General features: G+C 49.8%; 1 protein-coding gene across 5 annotated transcripts in view; it reads left to right on the forward strand.

The window, feature by feature from the left end:
- HACD2 (3-hydroxyacyl-CoA dehydratase 2) overlaps positions 1 to 16,930 on the forward strand; it is a 162,158-nt gene that overhangs the window by 111,292 nt on the left and 33,936 nt on the right. For all 5 annotated transcript variants that reach the window (XM_078682405.1, XM_078682409.1, XM_078682407.1 and 2 more), the window contains exons 5-6: positions 7,847 to 7,935; positions 8,360 to 8,481. In XM_078682405.1, the coding sequence (XP_078538531.1) occupies positions 7,847 to 7,935; positions 8,360 to 8,481 (211 nt within the window). The remainder of the gene's footprint in view (positions 1 to 7,846; positions 7,936 to 8,359; positions 8,482 to 16,930) is intronic.

Below are 16,930 nucleotides of genomic sequence, written 5' to 3' on the forward strand. Positions count from 1 at the left end.
TGAGCAGCGAGCCATCCTTGTAGAGATCGCCGACCATCTGCAGGCCAAGCTCCTCCCAGATCGCCAGTGCTGACCAGTCGCCACCGTGTGGAAAGGCCGTGCACATCCCTAGCGGAATTTCAGGGGCGTAGGGGCGAACGGCACCCGAGCGCCTGTGGCACCGAAGCCAGCAGCTGCGAATCGTTCGCTCCTCCAAAGTGAGCTGAGCTAGGTCCAATTTCTGGCCCAAGATTATAAAGGAAAGGACGTGTCTCGGGAACAGTTTGCCCACCACTCCCTCCGGACCACGGAACTCCAAGGCCACCTCCTGGGTGAGCCACTGCAGCTGCGCCGCCAGGTAGTACCACTCAAAATCCGGGGCCGCAAGACCTCCGTCCGCTCTGGGGCGCAGCAGCGTGGCCAGCGCCACCCGTCGTCTACCCGATCCCCAGATTAACCCAGATGTTAGGGAGCGGAGTCTGCTGAAGACTGACGCAGGAATCCAAATCGGCAGGGTGCGAAACAGGTACAACAACCGGGGGAGTGCCACCATTTTCAATAACGCGACTCGTCCCGCGATTGATAGCGGTAGCGTCCGCCAGAAACCCATGCAACCCTGTAGACTCCGGATTGCCCTGTTGATGTTGCCGTCTAAGAGGGCCGCTGGTGAGTGGTAGATGAGAGTGCCCAGATAGGGGAGGCAATGGTGCTCCCATCGCAAGGCGCCCCCCGGCTGGGTATCATCGGCCCCAGGGGTCAGTGGGAAGAGGCAAGACTTCCCCCAATTGACTCTCAGTCCCGAGAGATGGCCAAAGTCCGACAGGAGCCGCTCGGCCCCCCGCAGGGAATCATTCGCGTCCGCCAGAAACAGCAAGCAGTCGTCCGCATAGAGAGAGATGTAGTGGGTGTCGGCTCTCAGTGGAAGTCCTGCATGCGCTTGGCCCAGCCGGGCATGTGCGGCCAATGGCTCAATAGCCAGTGCAAATAACAGGGGAGACAGAGAGCACCCCTGTCGGGTCCCCCGACCCACCGCGTAAGGGGCCGAGATGGTGGTCCCAGTCTTGACACGGGCCGTGGCCGCGGCATAAAGCAAGGCGGTCCATTTCACGAAGCGTTCGCCCAGTCCAAAGGCCTCTAGTACACGGAGCAGGTATGGCCACTCGACGCTATCAAACGCCTTCTCGATGTCAATCGAGAGGACTGCAGCGCCCGGACGAGCGGCTGCCTCTCCCCCCATGTCCCGGAGCAACCGGCGCACACAGGTGGCAGTGGTGCGCTGAGGAATAAAGCCCGCCTGGTCACTATGTACCAAGGAGCGCATGTGGGTCAGTAGCCTCGTCGCGAGGACCCTGCTCAGGACCTTGTAGTCCGTGGTGAGCATGGAGAGCGGGCGGTACGCCGAACGGCAGCTCGCGTCTCCCTCTCGCTTCAGTAAGGGTATCACCAAAGCTTCGCGTGTAGACGCCGGCAAGCACCCCGAGTTCCAGGCCTCTTGGTAAACCGCCCGCAATCGCGGGACCAGCACATCCGCATAGGCCGCATAGAACTCGATCGGGAGCCCATCCGTACCCGGAGTCTTGCGGCGGGCCATGTGTTTGATGGCCACCCTGATCTCTCCCTCAGAGATATCTCCGCCCAACTGTTTCGCGTGCTCCGGGTCGAGCCTGGGCAATTGCGCCGCTACTAGGAACTCCTCCAGCTCCTCTGGGGGATCCGGCATCCTGATCCGATAAAGGTGTTTATAATACTGAAGGAACTGGTCGTTAATGTCAGACTGCGTGTAAACCATGCGCCCCTCTGGGGTGGTGAGCGCCACTATCGGGGAGCCTCGGGTCCCAGGGCTGGCCAACCACGCCAGTAGTGAGCCTACTTTATCACGCTCGGCGTGAGCCCGGACCAGAAACTCCTTATAATCAAAGCAGCGCAGCTTTTCCATTGCCGTCGCCACCGTCTCCCGTGGTGCTGAGACCGCTCCATGAGCCTCAGGGTCCGTGTGGCTGCGTCTTTCCTCAGTGCGCAATCGGTCCTCGCTGCGCTCTACATCCTGCAGGAGGGTCTTACGGACTCCCGCGGTAGCCGAGATACAGACGCCCCGGATCACCGCCTTAAAGGCGTCCCACTCCAGTGCCCTGCTGGAGGCCGTGCCCACATTAGCGCCGAAGTACTCCTCCACCCCGCTGCGCACCCCGGCCCTAAACGGTGGGTCCTCCAGCGTCAGTGGATTCAACCGCCACGTCGGGATAGCTTGGCGTCGCCTTATCCATTGTACCGTCACCAGGCAGGGGTTATGATCGGATATCGTCCTGGTCAAGTACTCACTGTGGCGGACCAGGCTCTGGATGTCTAATGAACACAGAATGCTGTCTAGACGAACATGCAGATCGTGTGGGGGGGGAGTAAAAGGAGAAGTCCCTTTCCGTAGGGTGTTGGGTTCGCCATGCATCGACCAGGCCCCAGCTACTCTGCCACTCCCTCCTACTCTTCGCTAGTTTGTGAGCTGCCGCCTGCGCCAGTGGTGGGTGTGAACGGTCCAGTTCTACGTCCAGTACAGAATTAAAATCCCCCCCAAGCAGGATTGTGCCAGCTAGGACAGTCGCCAGCTTCCCAGACAGTCGCGCAAAGAAGGCAGGTTGGTCCACGTTCGGGGCGTATACGCTGCAAAGCGTCACGTCCCTCCCATCCAAACGGCCCTGCACAGCTACAAACCTCCCCTCGGGGTCAACTATCGTCACTAATGGCTGGAAGGGAATCCCTGCTCGCACCCAGATCAAAGCCCCCCTTGCAAAGGCCGAGTAGGTGGTGTAAAACATATGCCCCCGCCATCTGCGCTGCAGAGCCCGCCCCTCAGTTTGATCAATGTGAGTTTCCTGAAGGAAGGCAACCTGAACCCCCCCCTGCGGACAAGATGAGCATGAACCCTGTGTCGCTTCAGCATGGAATTCAGACCCCTCACATTCCAGGTCACACACTTCAGTTTAAGGAGGGTCCCCATTCCTGGTAACAAGCACAGTCCCAATGAAAGCAAGTATCACGCACACACTGGCTACACCCCTAGACCAAAACCCCAACATTCCCCAACAATCCCCTGCCCCACCCCTCCCCAGAATAGGCCCCCAACAGCAGAAACCCATCCAAATGATTAATCCCAAAAGGAACAGTCTCTGGCAACTACCAGAGTCCCACAATAGGTGTGGGAGAAGAGGGGGTGGCCTGTCGCCTCTTCCAACAGACCGTGAACAGCACACTCCTCCCAGTCAGACCTCCCCAACGTGCCCCATGTGCCCCGCGTCTCCTCCTCGATCAAGGTAGCTACCACCCCAGAAGTTGGCCGCCCAACACCAGTTCCAGGCCCAATTGGTCAATGCCGCCACTGACCCAAACCCAGACCCGGAACACATCAGGTTATACAATACCACTGCAGAGGAGCATTAGCCTTATTCGTCCAGCAAACTATCAGCAGTCCCAGGTGTGACATGTGGCGGCGCGGGGCCTCCAGCCGCTGATTCTTCCAAAGTCCCCTCGTCGGTGCCTTCTCGGGAGCCCGACTCCACAGCTGATGCGGAGCCCTTTGTCTGGGAGATGGTGGAGACCGCCCGGAGGGCATCCCTGCGCTCCAGTGCAGTCTGCGAGATCGAAGGAGTCCGAACGTTTGGTGGCCGTTTCTTGTGTCTCCTACTCCGCCTAGGTCTCGGCGGTGCCTTCCGTCGTTCCTCGGGTGCATGAAGTGCATCCGTGCCGGTCTTGTATAACTCCAGCCAGTTCCAGACGTCGTCTGGAGTGTTGTAGAAGGAAGACTTGCCATCTAGCATGATCCGTAGGCGGGCTGGGAACAGGAGAGAGTAGCGGATGCCCTCCTCCCGAAGCGCCTTCTTGACCGCCAGAAAAGTCGACCGCTGTCTCTGGACTTCCAAGGAGTAGTCCGGCTATATGGAGACCTGGGCGTTGTCCACCTTATAGGGCCCCAGCGCTCGCGCCTTTTGCAGGATGATGTCCCGATCTCTGTAATGCAACAGCCGCGCCACTACCGGGCGGGGAGGCCGGCCCTCGGCCGGGTGAAGAGCCGGCACGCGGTGAGCCCGCTCCAGAGTATAGAACGGTGACAGCCCTTCCGGAACAACCACATCTCGCAGCCAGGCCTCCAGATAGCCCAACATGTCAGTCCCCTCAATCTTCTCCGGCAGGCCCACCACGCGAATGTTGTTGCGGCGGTTGCGCCCTTCGGCATCCTCCGCCCTCTGCTCCAGTACTTGCACCCTGGAGTGGAGTGGAGTGGCTCACTGGTTAGAGGCAGCAGGCCTGAGAGCAGAAGTCAGCTCGGGACCAGGGTTCAATTCCCGACGCGGCAGGGTCATGGACCTTGGTCAGCGGACTTGATAATTCTCGCTTCGGTGCTTACTCTAATCAGGGGTTCCACTCGGCAACTCTGGGCATTAGCTTGCCTAATCTCCACAACGGCCCCACCAATTCCGGGGATGCCTGGCTCCACCTTGGGGACTCCCAGCAAGGGACCATCCCACAGGGAAAGCCAGGACGGGTTCCCCAGAGTTATACAGCGCCGGGACGCCCCGTTGCTGGGGCAGCTGTGCGCTTTACAAGTATACTACATTTACTACATTTACCCTTTGCTGCAGCTCCCCCATCAGAGTGTCCGCCGCCTTCGACGTGGGTTCCAGCGCATCAATCCGGATCTCGGTCTGCGTGACCCGATCTGCCAACCTGCCGTGGTCCGCACGCAATAGGCCCAGGCTCGTGGACACCTGCCCGATGTCATGATGCAGGGCCTCCCTGGTGTCGGCGATGGCCTTCAGGATCTGCTCAAGCTGGCTTTGCGGTAGACCCGCCGCCGGATCAACGTCCAGGGTGGAGCCCCGGTCATCCGTCGCCCCCCCCAGCAGCATCCGGGGGAGGTTTCGGGCATTTCCCCATGGAGGTGGTCGTGTCTCCACTCCGCAGCAACAGGGTCGACGTCTTCTACCAAGTCCAACTCTCCAGGCCGAGAGCCCCGGGGTCCCTCTCCGCTCCGCACTTCCTCCGGTTCCGCTGGCCCACTAAGCCAGCAACTCCCTAGCAGCACCTGGATCTCGCTCTCCGCTCCGCCATCCACCAGGCACAAGGAGCCCCCTTGAATGCGTCGCTCCCCCAAGTTCAGACGCGATGCCCAAAGCTACCAGCCCAAAATGGCGTCAGGGGCGGCCTCCCAAAGTCCCAAGCACGTGAGGGCCAGGGAGTAGCACACCCAGGCCCCAAGAATCAGGGCCCCCTGGGTGTCCCTAGTGCTCGGTCACAAGGCCTTCCGGCGTCCACAGGGTCCCACGATGGCAAGCGGCCCGGGGTCAGCGCCGGTCTGTCTCCCCTCTGGCAGGTTGCACAGGGTCTGGTCTAACCCCGATCCCGGGATCCGTGGACGGCGCCCAGCAGGGCCCCCCGACGACACGCAGCCAGGGGCCAGCGCCGGTCCGTTTTCACACTGTTAGGTGGCACAGGCCTAGGCCTCTCCTCAAGCCTGCGCTCCGCAGCTGGCACACGGCGGGATCTCCCAATAGCGAGTGGCCAGGGGTCAGCGCCGGTCAGTCACGACCCCGGCAGGCCGCGCAGGGACAAGCCCTACCCCAATCTCGCGCTCCGAGCCTGGCGCGCAGCAGGCCCCCCAGGGCCGAGGGTCTCCACTGGCCTCCACCTCCGCAGGCGTCCCCGCCGCGCTCCTGTAGGCACACCGCGGCAAAGCAGCCCAGGCTCTGCCGCCGCGGCGAGCGCAAAAATGCAGGGCACCGGCCCTCACAGCAGCCGGCGGCCGGCCAGGTGTCACCGCGGCCCGGCCTTCCAATCACTCGAGGCCGGGGATGCGGCCTATCGTCCAGGCCGCAAGATGGCCGGCGCCGCCCACCAGGCGCGGCGCTGGCTCCACGCAGCCGGGGACTCGCTCCCACCGTCTCCGCTCAGGCCCCCAGGTGTGCGGGAGGAGACGCGGGCGAAATCAGGGTTCAGAGGCTATCAGGATGGTAATCGCCAGGATTAATGGGGAGGCTGCTGCAGAGCTCAGCGCTCGCACGTCTTCTTCCATCGGCTGCCAAGCCACGCCCCCCGTGGAGTAATTAAACTTAGTCTTAATCCAGGTCAGTTTGTTTAATGATGTGGTGCTTTGTTGATTATGGTTCTGACCTATTTTTCTCATTGGTTCGAGTGTAGAAAAGCTGTATCCTGCTGTTTTTTCATTTTCCCATTATTGTGCGAATGATCATATTCTATATCTGAGTCTCTGCTCTTATTTCCTGAGGTGTTTTTTACTTTCACCTTTGCTGTTTGGAATCTCTCAGCGAGCTTTATTTTCTAGTTTTATAATTCAGCTGCATGTGCCATTGGGCGAGCAGCCTTCGTATTTTGGATGTGGCATATTTTTCGGTAGGAGGTTTGTTGACTATGTAACTGCTGATATATCTCTGGGCCATTTTGATTGTTGGTCATGGTATCCAAGTTCTTAACATTTTGTTTTTGTTATTTTGTTTCCCGTTGGCAATGTTTTCTTATAAGTGAAAAGAAGGTCCGTGATTATGGGTTTGGCATAGAAGTCTTCTGTAGTAGAGTCGTTTGATGGACATTCGCTTCCCATCCTCAGTAAAATGTTGGAGCAAATACTGACCCACTGTTCACAGCGGAGCATGATTAGGTGGGGAGATGCTGAGTTGATAACATTTAAGCACGGGCCCTGCTTGGAATGCCCTTAATTCTGTTAGGACCATGATATGAAGAAGAGTGACATACCAATACTCTGTGCAGTGGCATTACCACGTAGTAATAAGATCCAAATTCTTTATCATCCGAGCCCTAGGTTCTCTACTGCCTGTGCGGTCTTCTTCGACTCTTGCGGTACTACGTATGTATTATAAACAGGGCAGTGGGGTGAAATGTCAGTTATTTATGCCCTTGTTGAAATAGAAAGGCTAAAACAATTGCAGCATTTGAAGGGACAGTTGGCTGTCAGTTGCCTGGACGCACACCACCTTATTCTATAAGGATTTTGACAATTGAGATTAGGACTAAGTGCAGTGAGGATTACCTGTAAATCATCAGAATATTTTGTCTTCACCCCAGTTTTCCTACTATGATTTGGTTTTTACAACACTCACAAATGGAGTCGGGGAAACTTGCAGCAAGAGACTGACCGGCACACCGTGGCAGCAACAAAGACTGAAATGGCTGTGCAGTCAGGGGGGAAAAAAGTGTGATACATGCACTGACACAAACTCGTGAAGATAGTCTGATACAATGAAACTGGCAGCCACAGCGAACTAGTCTCTGAGACCACAAGAAAGACTAACATTTCAGATAAGAAGACTGACAGAAGGACATGGATAGAAATACAGAGTGAGACTGCAACATGTCTGAAGAGCCAGACAGAGAAGATACACTCATGAACAAGGAAAAGTTTCATATACGGGCTCCCCAAAAGATACAGGTGAGACTAAAAAACAAGAACAGCAGGGTTAAGAGGCAGTGACGAAACACAGGGTAAAATGGCTTAATTCACGAGTAAAACACGGACGGCCCAAAGATATAAACGCCTGCATGCATTTTCAGAAAAGACATTCAACGGGCATGAGAATGAATTTTTAATTAAAAGTGGAGCATTATATATTCTCATCTCTACTGAGTCTGATTGGTGGAGAGGGGCAATTCTGCAGAGTAAAGCATGGTCTTAATTTCATCCTTCAGATTGTGCCAGAGAAGAGGAGCAGTTTGTCTTGTATTGCTTAGATGACTATTAGTGCAATTTACTGAGACGAACATTTGAAAATATCGCACATCATACATAATCAGTGGGGAAATGTGTTTTAATTTGTTTTAATGCAAATTTCGGTCTACATTTTAGGAATTGTACCATCATCAGTTGTCCTGACAGCCTTCCAAGTTATGTCCAGGGTATTCCTCACATGGGCAGTTACACATAGTGTAAGAGAAGTGAGTATACATGTATTGGATCATTCAGAAAAATTAAACCGTATTGAACCATAGTGGCCTCTTTGCTTGTATTCCTGTGGTTGTATCATAATTTTATTTTGCCACTGTCACTTGCAAATCTCTGCTCTCGGTATTTCTTGGCTAAACCATGTGTTTAGCTGAGCAGTGAATGAAGCCGCTGACAGCCATAAAATGCAAGTTGTTAAAGCAGTCTAGATGTTAACTACCAAGGAGCAATCATTAATACATTTTAAGGTCTGATATCAGGTTAGAATAGTGATTAATAAGCTACTTGGTCCTTGACTCAATAATAGCAGCGACTATTTTCTTAGGATCAATGTTATTTGAAAATGTAAAGAGTTCTTAATTGTGCATATTTTTGTTGTTTCCTCCAAGAGTGAAATAATGGTTTCTGTATCCATAGGTACAGAATGAAGACTCTGTGCTGCTTTTCGTTGTTGCTTGGACAGTCACTGAAATAATCAGATACTCTTTTTATACATTCAGCTTGTTAAATCACCTTCCATACATCGTAAAGTGGGCTAGGTACGTATGAAAGTAATTTCAAGTGCAGTTTTATATTGGAAAAGTATCTGATGTTTACTGAGCCACTACTACATAAATGCACTTGAAACCATTATGCTGACTGCAGGGCATCCCCGCTCTATCAAAGCACCTCCATAATCTTGAGCTTTGCTCCCGCCAAGAACCATTTACCTAGGAACTAAAAATGTCTGATAAGTTGAAACATGCATTGTTTAATCAATACTAAAGATGTGGCCTTCACAATGGCCGTCAGAAAGATGCAAGCGACTGCATCGATAGCCTATATCCTCGGCAGCAAAGGATTGCTGTACTTTTTAAGATGACAACACAAGCACTATAGACTGAAGATTTAGCTTCCTTTTAAATTACCATGCCTATACCTTTTCAAGTAAGGAAGCACCACAAAGTTGATCTTGGCTGCCCTATATTTATGACCTCTCCTTCCTGAATACTCGAAGTTTACATTTTTCCCTCGAAGGTGGAAAAATATTCAAATTGAGGTGGAAGAATTAGCTCTGACGCAGACTTTTTATAAGATGTCACTCATAAAGCCCCAATCCCCTTGTTAGGACACGTAGAGATTAGGGTCCAGATGTATCAAAAAGTATTTTGGGATTACCAAATAGTGATTTTATTCCAACTCGCTATTTGGTAATCTCAAAATGTATGTACAGAACAGCCAAAGATTTAGTGAATCCTTACTATAACCAAATAGTGATTCAGTAAATGGGTAATCGTTAATAGGTAATACTACTCCATTCATTCCGATGGGCCTAAGACCCATAGGTGCGACTGGTTTTACATTAGCTTGTTTGCGATTACGTAATTGGTAATCGCTAAATCAAGGATGCTCGAGGGACTAAGGTCCCACTGAAGCACGCCCCAAAAAAATGCACATGTAAAGAGCACAGATGCCTTCGGGGCATGTGTGCGCTACATGGAACATCCCAAAAACTCATTTTCTGCATTTTTCTAAATTTGCACATGGTTACCATCAATTACCTTTAACTAAATGCACAATTTACATTTAGAAAATGCTTGGTACATGTGGTAAGTGAATCGCATTCTCTATTTGTTGTCGCAATTTTAGGTAATGGTCAGTGCAGTTGCCGCACAGTTCTGGGTATGAACAGTATGTGACTCAATCATTGAGGGGAACACCGGACTAACGTGCACATTGCTCCTTTTTGTGCATGGTCTACAGGACACTGTTTGCAATACTATTTCTCCAACTGAATCGTTCAACTCTTCAAGCGCGATGCAGTCAGGACAGGACTAACACCAGTGAGTCACAGCGCTGTGGTGCATCAAAGAAAAAGGCAAGCTGGTCATGTTACTGCCTGATAGAGAGCCATGGCTAACTAATAGCACTAATTGAGTATGAGGACTGTGAGCAGGAAGGTCCTACTGTTATCTGCCTCCAAAGTGGGTGACTAGCACCCACTCACTGTGTGGAACTGGGTCTTAAAATGCTCTATGACCTCTTACCCTGCTCAGTTTGAACAGTGGGTGGTTGGAGCGCCTTATGTCGTAGGATACAAGGTTGCTGGTGGGACGGATAAAGAGGTGACTCCCATTATAGAACGTTGGACCAGTGGACGATTTGTCTCCTCCATAAAGAAGGGACATAGTGACTCCAATATCTGAGCACGCTAGAAGGTGACCGCTGTGATTGCTTTCTGGGATTGAGGTTAACTTCTTTTTATGTACCTTTTTCATATGCCAGGTAGGCGTGGGACTACTGGCCATCAGTGGTAGGTTGGAGCACTGATATACTCCAGTGTGGGGTACCCAAGTAGGCTAGATGTGTGTTCCTGCGCTCAAGGAGGGCTGATACTGATGGAGGGGATATGAAGAAATGGATCTTCGGTGGGCAGAGTTTGGCAGACTGGATGTGATCCTTGCTGGTGTCTTGTCTCTTACCTGAGAAGGCTGGACAGGGGATGGCTACCACTTCAGCGCTGCTACGTTCTCAACCTCACTCTCCAGACTCACTAAAGCCTGCGGACAGCCTATTTCCAATCAGCAACTTATCCACAGCCCGCCGGTTACCAGTGTGCATGGCCTCCTGAAGCTATGGTTCCTTTCCTAGCATTGGGCCTTCAGTGGGCTCTTGCCCCGGGATACCCCAGCCCCACCACTTTGTCAAGGCTCAACCTAAAAAACAATAACCGTTCCTCTCTCTCTGTGACATTGTTTTCAATGAAAGTACAACCCTTATCCAGGCAAGGTATTTGCCATGTTAAATTATCTTTTATAAGACAAGTGGCAAGCAGTCAAATCACATTCCACAAGAGGAAAAGCAGACCGTCTTGCTGCATGTTGGTACTCTGTTTTAATACTTTTGCAGAGAGGTAAGGTGGAGATCTTTTCACTGTTAATTTGTGCTTTAATACATGGAAAAGTATGCCAGAACTGAGGTTCATTTCATTTGGTACAGGTGATGCTTTGAAGATCATTTCATTAATGCCAACACCTTTTGATTTCACCTTCTCTGGTAAATTCTGCCTTTGACTATAACATAAATAGACCCTACTCTATGAGAGATCTAGTGCTGGACAAGTTAAATACAAGTAAATACTCATCTCTGGTGTTTTCTTTTTAAATAGGTTTACGCGTGACCCTCAACCCCCGTGAGGCAGCACCCGTGGCACAGTCTCTCTGTTGTATAACAGTATACCTGCAGGGCCTTGAACCTGTACTGTAGTGAGAGCTACTTCTTATCAGTAAAATCCTTGTGTACTACTCTGTGCCAAGCCACTTGTGTGGTGTTACTGGACTCCTCCCCCCCCTCCCCCCGCCCAGCTTCTTTTTAAGCCTAATATTCATAGAGCTAGATACTATGATTTGAACAAAGTACTTTGACTAGGGGCACTATAATAGGGCTGCCATGCGTGTTAGTGAGAGCGTGGCCTTTGGATGTATAGACGTGCGTATGAATGGGATATATGTGTATGGTTGAATGAGAGCCTGTCATGTACTTGTGGCACGACATAACTTTCACCATATGTGTCAGTTACATGAATAACACGAACATACAGCCATTTTTTTTTAGATGCCAGAAATGTTTAGTGCAGAAAAATGTTCTAAATAGAGTTTATAATATCAAACGTGTTTTTTACACCTTAAATTTCTCCCACTTTAAAAAAAAAAAAGCTGTATTTTCCATTTATAAATGTGACACCAGGTCTACCAGCCACTTGGAGCAATAATCTTGCTGTGTGTAAATTCAACACTTTGTAAATGCAAAATTGAAATGGGAGAACATTTAAATGAGGATTTTTATACAATCCATATGAGCAAAATTAACTCTTCATTTAAATTGTCTCTCATTTCAAACAGCAGACATCATGCACCCAGTGGCCTTCAGACAAGTTGTCATATTTATAACCGAGAAATATAGGAATTTGTTTAAATTAGAGGAATTTAAAGTGAAAAAACACGCTTCATAAAATATTAAAACATAATTGGCTCAATTGAAAATGGAGAAAAACATTCAGACTTCAGGTTACATGTAAATATTTTTCTTCGCTTCAAAGTTCTCCCATTTAAAGAAATGACTGTATTTTTCAGTTGTTAAATGTGGCACCATGTCTACAGGCCACTGGGAGCAATAGTCTTGCTGCTTGTAAATGAAAAACGTTGACCCCTGCGCCCCATACTGAGTCATAAATCTTACTCCAGCACTGGACATAATCTGTCCCTGCTATCTGATGAAAATAATGTAAAATAAACAAAGCCGTCCCTTCACTTTAAAAGGAAAATGTGACCCTGTGCTTATTTAAAAATGAACTCTTAAGACTGCAAGCTACTCTTAAGGTGTTTGAGCTGCTAGTAACTTGTGATCGACTGGCTGGAGACATCCTGTCTATATTGCCCGCTGGTGTTTCAACCCCTTCCAATCAGTGGCTATAGGGAGAATATTCTGAATGATTGAGTTGTGCTATTAATAATTTGTGCCACTATGTGGCAGTTTTCCTGTGATTGTTGATGGGTATTATTTCAAGAGCTTTCAAGTCTGAGGGTGATAAACGAGCATTGGAGAAGCAGAGTTAAAAGTGTAACTGTTCACTTTCAAAACTAAACTTTGTCATGCATTCGAGGAACCAATCTGAGGAACTCCTCTCAGTTGAATGAAAGGATTCTGATCAGCAGGTCAGCTGTCATGGGTTTTTTGGATTTCAACCAATCCTCCTGAAATATTATGTCGTTCTATTGAATTTCTGGTGCAAGTAATTTGATAGGAGGAAAGAGAGGAGAATAGACAGGCTTCTCCATCAAGTAGCTTGTGAGCTACTCGTAGCTATTCAGCTTCTCAGTGCGACCATAGATACCTCTTGGTCACTCTTTTATAACCCCCTTCTTATGTACATTTGGGACACTCTACCATCCTGCAATCTTTTCAGATTATTCCCTCTACCAGTCAGACACCTTGACAAATAACGCAACCAATTTCAAGCCTGTTAATAATCTGACTCATTGATGCCACTCTATCCTGAGCCCCCCTTAAGCCTGCTACAAAAACTCCACCCCAACATAAGTCTTCCTTGACAAAGAGACCCTTGCAGCTGAATAAATAGTTAGGAAAAGAGAGAACCACATTTTAGATTGACAGTGGAGGAGCTGTGATTGCAACCAACAATTCGTATTTCAAAAATGAACAGAAGAGTATACCACAACGCTGTTGAGCTAAAAATAGCGCAGTACATCAGCGTGTAAAGGCAAACAATGGAGGCCTCTAGCAATTTCAACAGTGATTCAACCCAGACCTTATAAAGAAGATTGCCATTCAGCAGCATTGCAAGGGTCTACTTTTGTGTTTAGAATCAAAAGGTAATAAATCTACATGCAGTCTGAAAATCTGTTATAAATACACCAGAGCACTTTTTCATCTCCCTCACCACCCCCTACATGCATGGAGCAAGTCACTTCTACAGCAGCAGCCATCTATCTCGCAAATGTGATGTCAGCATCCTTTGTAAATAGTACTGGTCTCCATTAATACGCCCCTTCTGAAGAAGCCTCTTAAGTTTCATGACCTACTTAGCTAATCTCCAACTTACAACATCTCATTAACATCTTAGAAAGGAACTTGATAAGGCAGCTAAAATATCACTTCAAACTAAACCAAATTCTTCATAATCAACATTAGGGCTTCAGACCCAGCAGGGTATCCAAAAGCACGCCGACAGACCTGAGAAAGGAACTCTTCAGAGGATAGAGGGAGGCCTGCATACCTTCCTGAAACCTGTCAATATTTCATTGGCATATGTACCAAGCACCATTCTGTTCTCCTCAAAAAGCTCAAAGAAAGGTAAAGCTAGTAACATCTTTGCCATAAAGAGCTTCAAAACAACCAAAACCAACTGAAGTGGATTTGATCTGTGGTATCATCGTATTATAAGGTGACATACCAAGTGCCACTGGGTTCCCTCTCTCACCTATATTTTTAGACTTCTAAATGCACCTGCTGATGCATGGTCTAGGACATTCCTAAGTACGTTTCCAAATGTACACTGAAAATTATCGTACTTACATCTGACTAAAGAGTGAAAATCTGAAAAACAACTAACTGGTCAGATCCTTCAGTGGATTCAAATGGAGAGAAAACAGAGATGCAAGTCTGGAGGGGGCTTCTCTTTAAATTGTGTTTTACCATCGGTAGGAAGCTGGCTCTGTATAAACTATACCAAAGTGAGGTATAGTGTGCACAGAGCCCAGTGGAACCCCAAAGGTAGGCAGAGTTAAAGTTAGATCGAACTCACTCTCTATTTGTGGTAGGGTGGTCGAGCAGTAAGGCAGTATCAGAGGACTGTGTTAAGCATTTGTTGTATACGCTCAGTCAGCAAATGAATTCACACACTCAAAGACTAAACTTCAAGCCAATTGTGTTTGTATGAAAATATTCTTTTAGTTATTTTATTTTCTAGAGCCAAGCAAGCCTGGCACAGGTAAGTTGATAAATAATTTGCAGTAAATATACAGTTTGAAATGCAATTGTACATGTACTTTTAAATGGTTACAGTTTGAATTACTGGTAATGCAATTCTGTGAAATGCTGTACATAGACTTTGTATCGACTTTGCAATGAAAATTACAGGTAAGTACTTTTGAGATTACTTTTTCTACTCAGTGGGAAATGCCTAGATATTACACTGGGACAATTCCTAAAAAAGTAAGCAAAATCAGTTTTGCTCAATTGTTACTTTTCTGTTTTCCATACAAATCAACTCCACATGTAGAACATTTTTCAGAGAAAAACAGTCAATGGATTCCTATGGAGAGAAATGAAGTAAACTGTTACCAGGTAAGTAATCTGCCTTTGGAGTTGAGGGTCTGGGGTTAGAACAAGTGTTCCACCAGGGTCAAGAATGCACTCTTGTTGCACCCTCAGCGGCACTAGGGCTGCTGGGTGCAGAGTTCTGAGGCCCAGTGTTATCCAATGGGGGGCCTCCGGTTGGTGGCTGCTGGCCAGCAGGCCAGTCAGCTGTGGGAGCAAAGCTCCTGGACTTTAGCTCAGGGCAAATGGGGAAACAGATTAGCACCAAAGGTGCACCCTCAGTGGCACTTGGGCGGCCGGATGCATGGTTCGGTTTCGACGTCGGACACCCTGTTGGTTTCAATGGAGAACCTCTAGTTTGCAAAAGCGCTGCAGGCTAGGAGATAAAGGTCTTCTGGGTGCGACCACCACTTCGAGAGGTAAGTTGGGAAGTTTGGGGTTGGTTAGGCACTGTTGATTTGGGCACACAAGGCCGTGGGGCATCTGGTGCAGGCGGTACCCTTTGGGGTCGGTTCTTCTTACCAGCTACTGGTCGCAGTTAGAGGGACCTTCTGGATTTAGGCTGCAGGCATCGGCAGGAGGCTTGAGGCAGGTCAGGGGTCACCTGATCGCTGGTCAGGATCACCCGGGTGACCTCCTCCTGGTGTTTGCGCGCTCGGGCATTGGGCGGCGGGTGCAGAGTGGGGCTGATTCGCGGTGTCCGTCCGGAGCCAGAAGTTGCAGGTGAAAAAATCCGGTGTTCACGGCAGACAAAGTCTTTGTGCTTGAAGGCAGGCAGGTTCTCTGGGGTTTTCGAGGTTGCTCCCTGCAGGACACACCGGGATTTCGCAGGTTCAAGGTGGAGACAGGCCGATAGGGCTGGGGCCAAGTCAGTGGGTGTCTTCCTCTTAACTTCGGCACGGCTGTTCAGTCCTTCTTTTCTTGTTGCAGGTTCTTGTCTGAGGAAGCAAGGTTCAGAGGTGCTCCTAAATACTAGATTTAGGGCTGTTACAGGTAGGTAAAAGGCAGGGACCAATGAGTCCCTTCCCTGAGGTGGGTACAGCCCCTATAATGCCACCCTCTGGTGGAAGGGTGGCATGTGCCTGTCCCTTTTTGGCGGAGTCCCCCCCACCTCCCGGCCCCCCCATCTTCAAGATGACGTGGACTGAGAGTTGTGCTTCACCTCTCCTCCTCCACCTGGGGGGTGGAGTTGGCAGAGGTTGGGCCCACCTCTCTTCCTCACTTGTTTTTCCCTTCAGTTCTCCCGCCCAAAGTGGGGGCCAGAACCAGTGGAGACCAGTTGCTGAAAGCAGCAAGTGGTCTGAGGAAGCTCACAAAGGCGGCAAGCCTTTGAAGCTTCCCCTTCGTGAACCCTGCCCATCCTGGGGGAGGAGGCTCGGCACCTCTTCCCAGGATGTGCATTGCTTCAGGCTCCAGAGAGCAGCAGGCTCTCAACCCAGGGGTCCAGAAACATGTCTGCTGGTGGCAGCTGAAACCAGCCACTCAGCCTGGACACTAGTGGTGGGTTAGTTTTCAGGTGGCATCTCAAAGATGCCCTCTGTGTGCATTTTTCATTAAATCCCACACTGGCATCAGTGTGGGTTTAATGAGCCGAGAAGTTTGATACCAAACTTCTCAGTTTTCAGTGTAGCCATTATGGTGCTGTGGAGTTCGTAATGACAAACTCCCAGCACCTTATACTCTTAATGGCAGCACTGCACTTACAATGTCTAAGAATGGACTTAGACACTGTAGGGGTACAGGGCTCGTACACCCAGCTAGAGGGGTGACTGACCCATGCCAGGGCAGTGGGTTGTAGGCATGGCACACAGATGTATGCCATGGCATGGATAGCAGGGCGATGAATAGACGCCAAAGTTCCCTGTAGGAGTCAACCCTGGCTGTGAAAAGGAGCCTCTCCATGCCCAGTATATACCATAAACTGTGAATCCAACCCAACTGTGTCGGAATTTTATCAGTACCCCAATGTGTTGGGATGTTCTGAAGGGCGGCTTCTAATGCAAACCGTTATGTTGCCGTCTACTGGATTTGAGTAGAAGTGTAAGGGCAATGGGGAGCCCTAGGATGAGATATGCACAGAATCATGGAAGCTGCGTTTTTAGGTGGAGGGAGTCTGTCAGTTAGGATAGTGTGCTAGTGCCTTGTGAGTTTGGAGCAATCCCAAAGCAG

The sequence above is a fragment of the Lissotriton helveticus genome, chromosome 3_1 (assembly GCF_964261635.1).
Source record: "Lissotriton helveticus chromosome 3_1, aLisHel1.1, whole genome shotgun sequence".
NCBI lineage: Eukaryota > Metazoa > Chordata > Amphibia > Caudata > Salamandridae > Lissotriton > Lissotriton helveticus.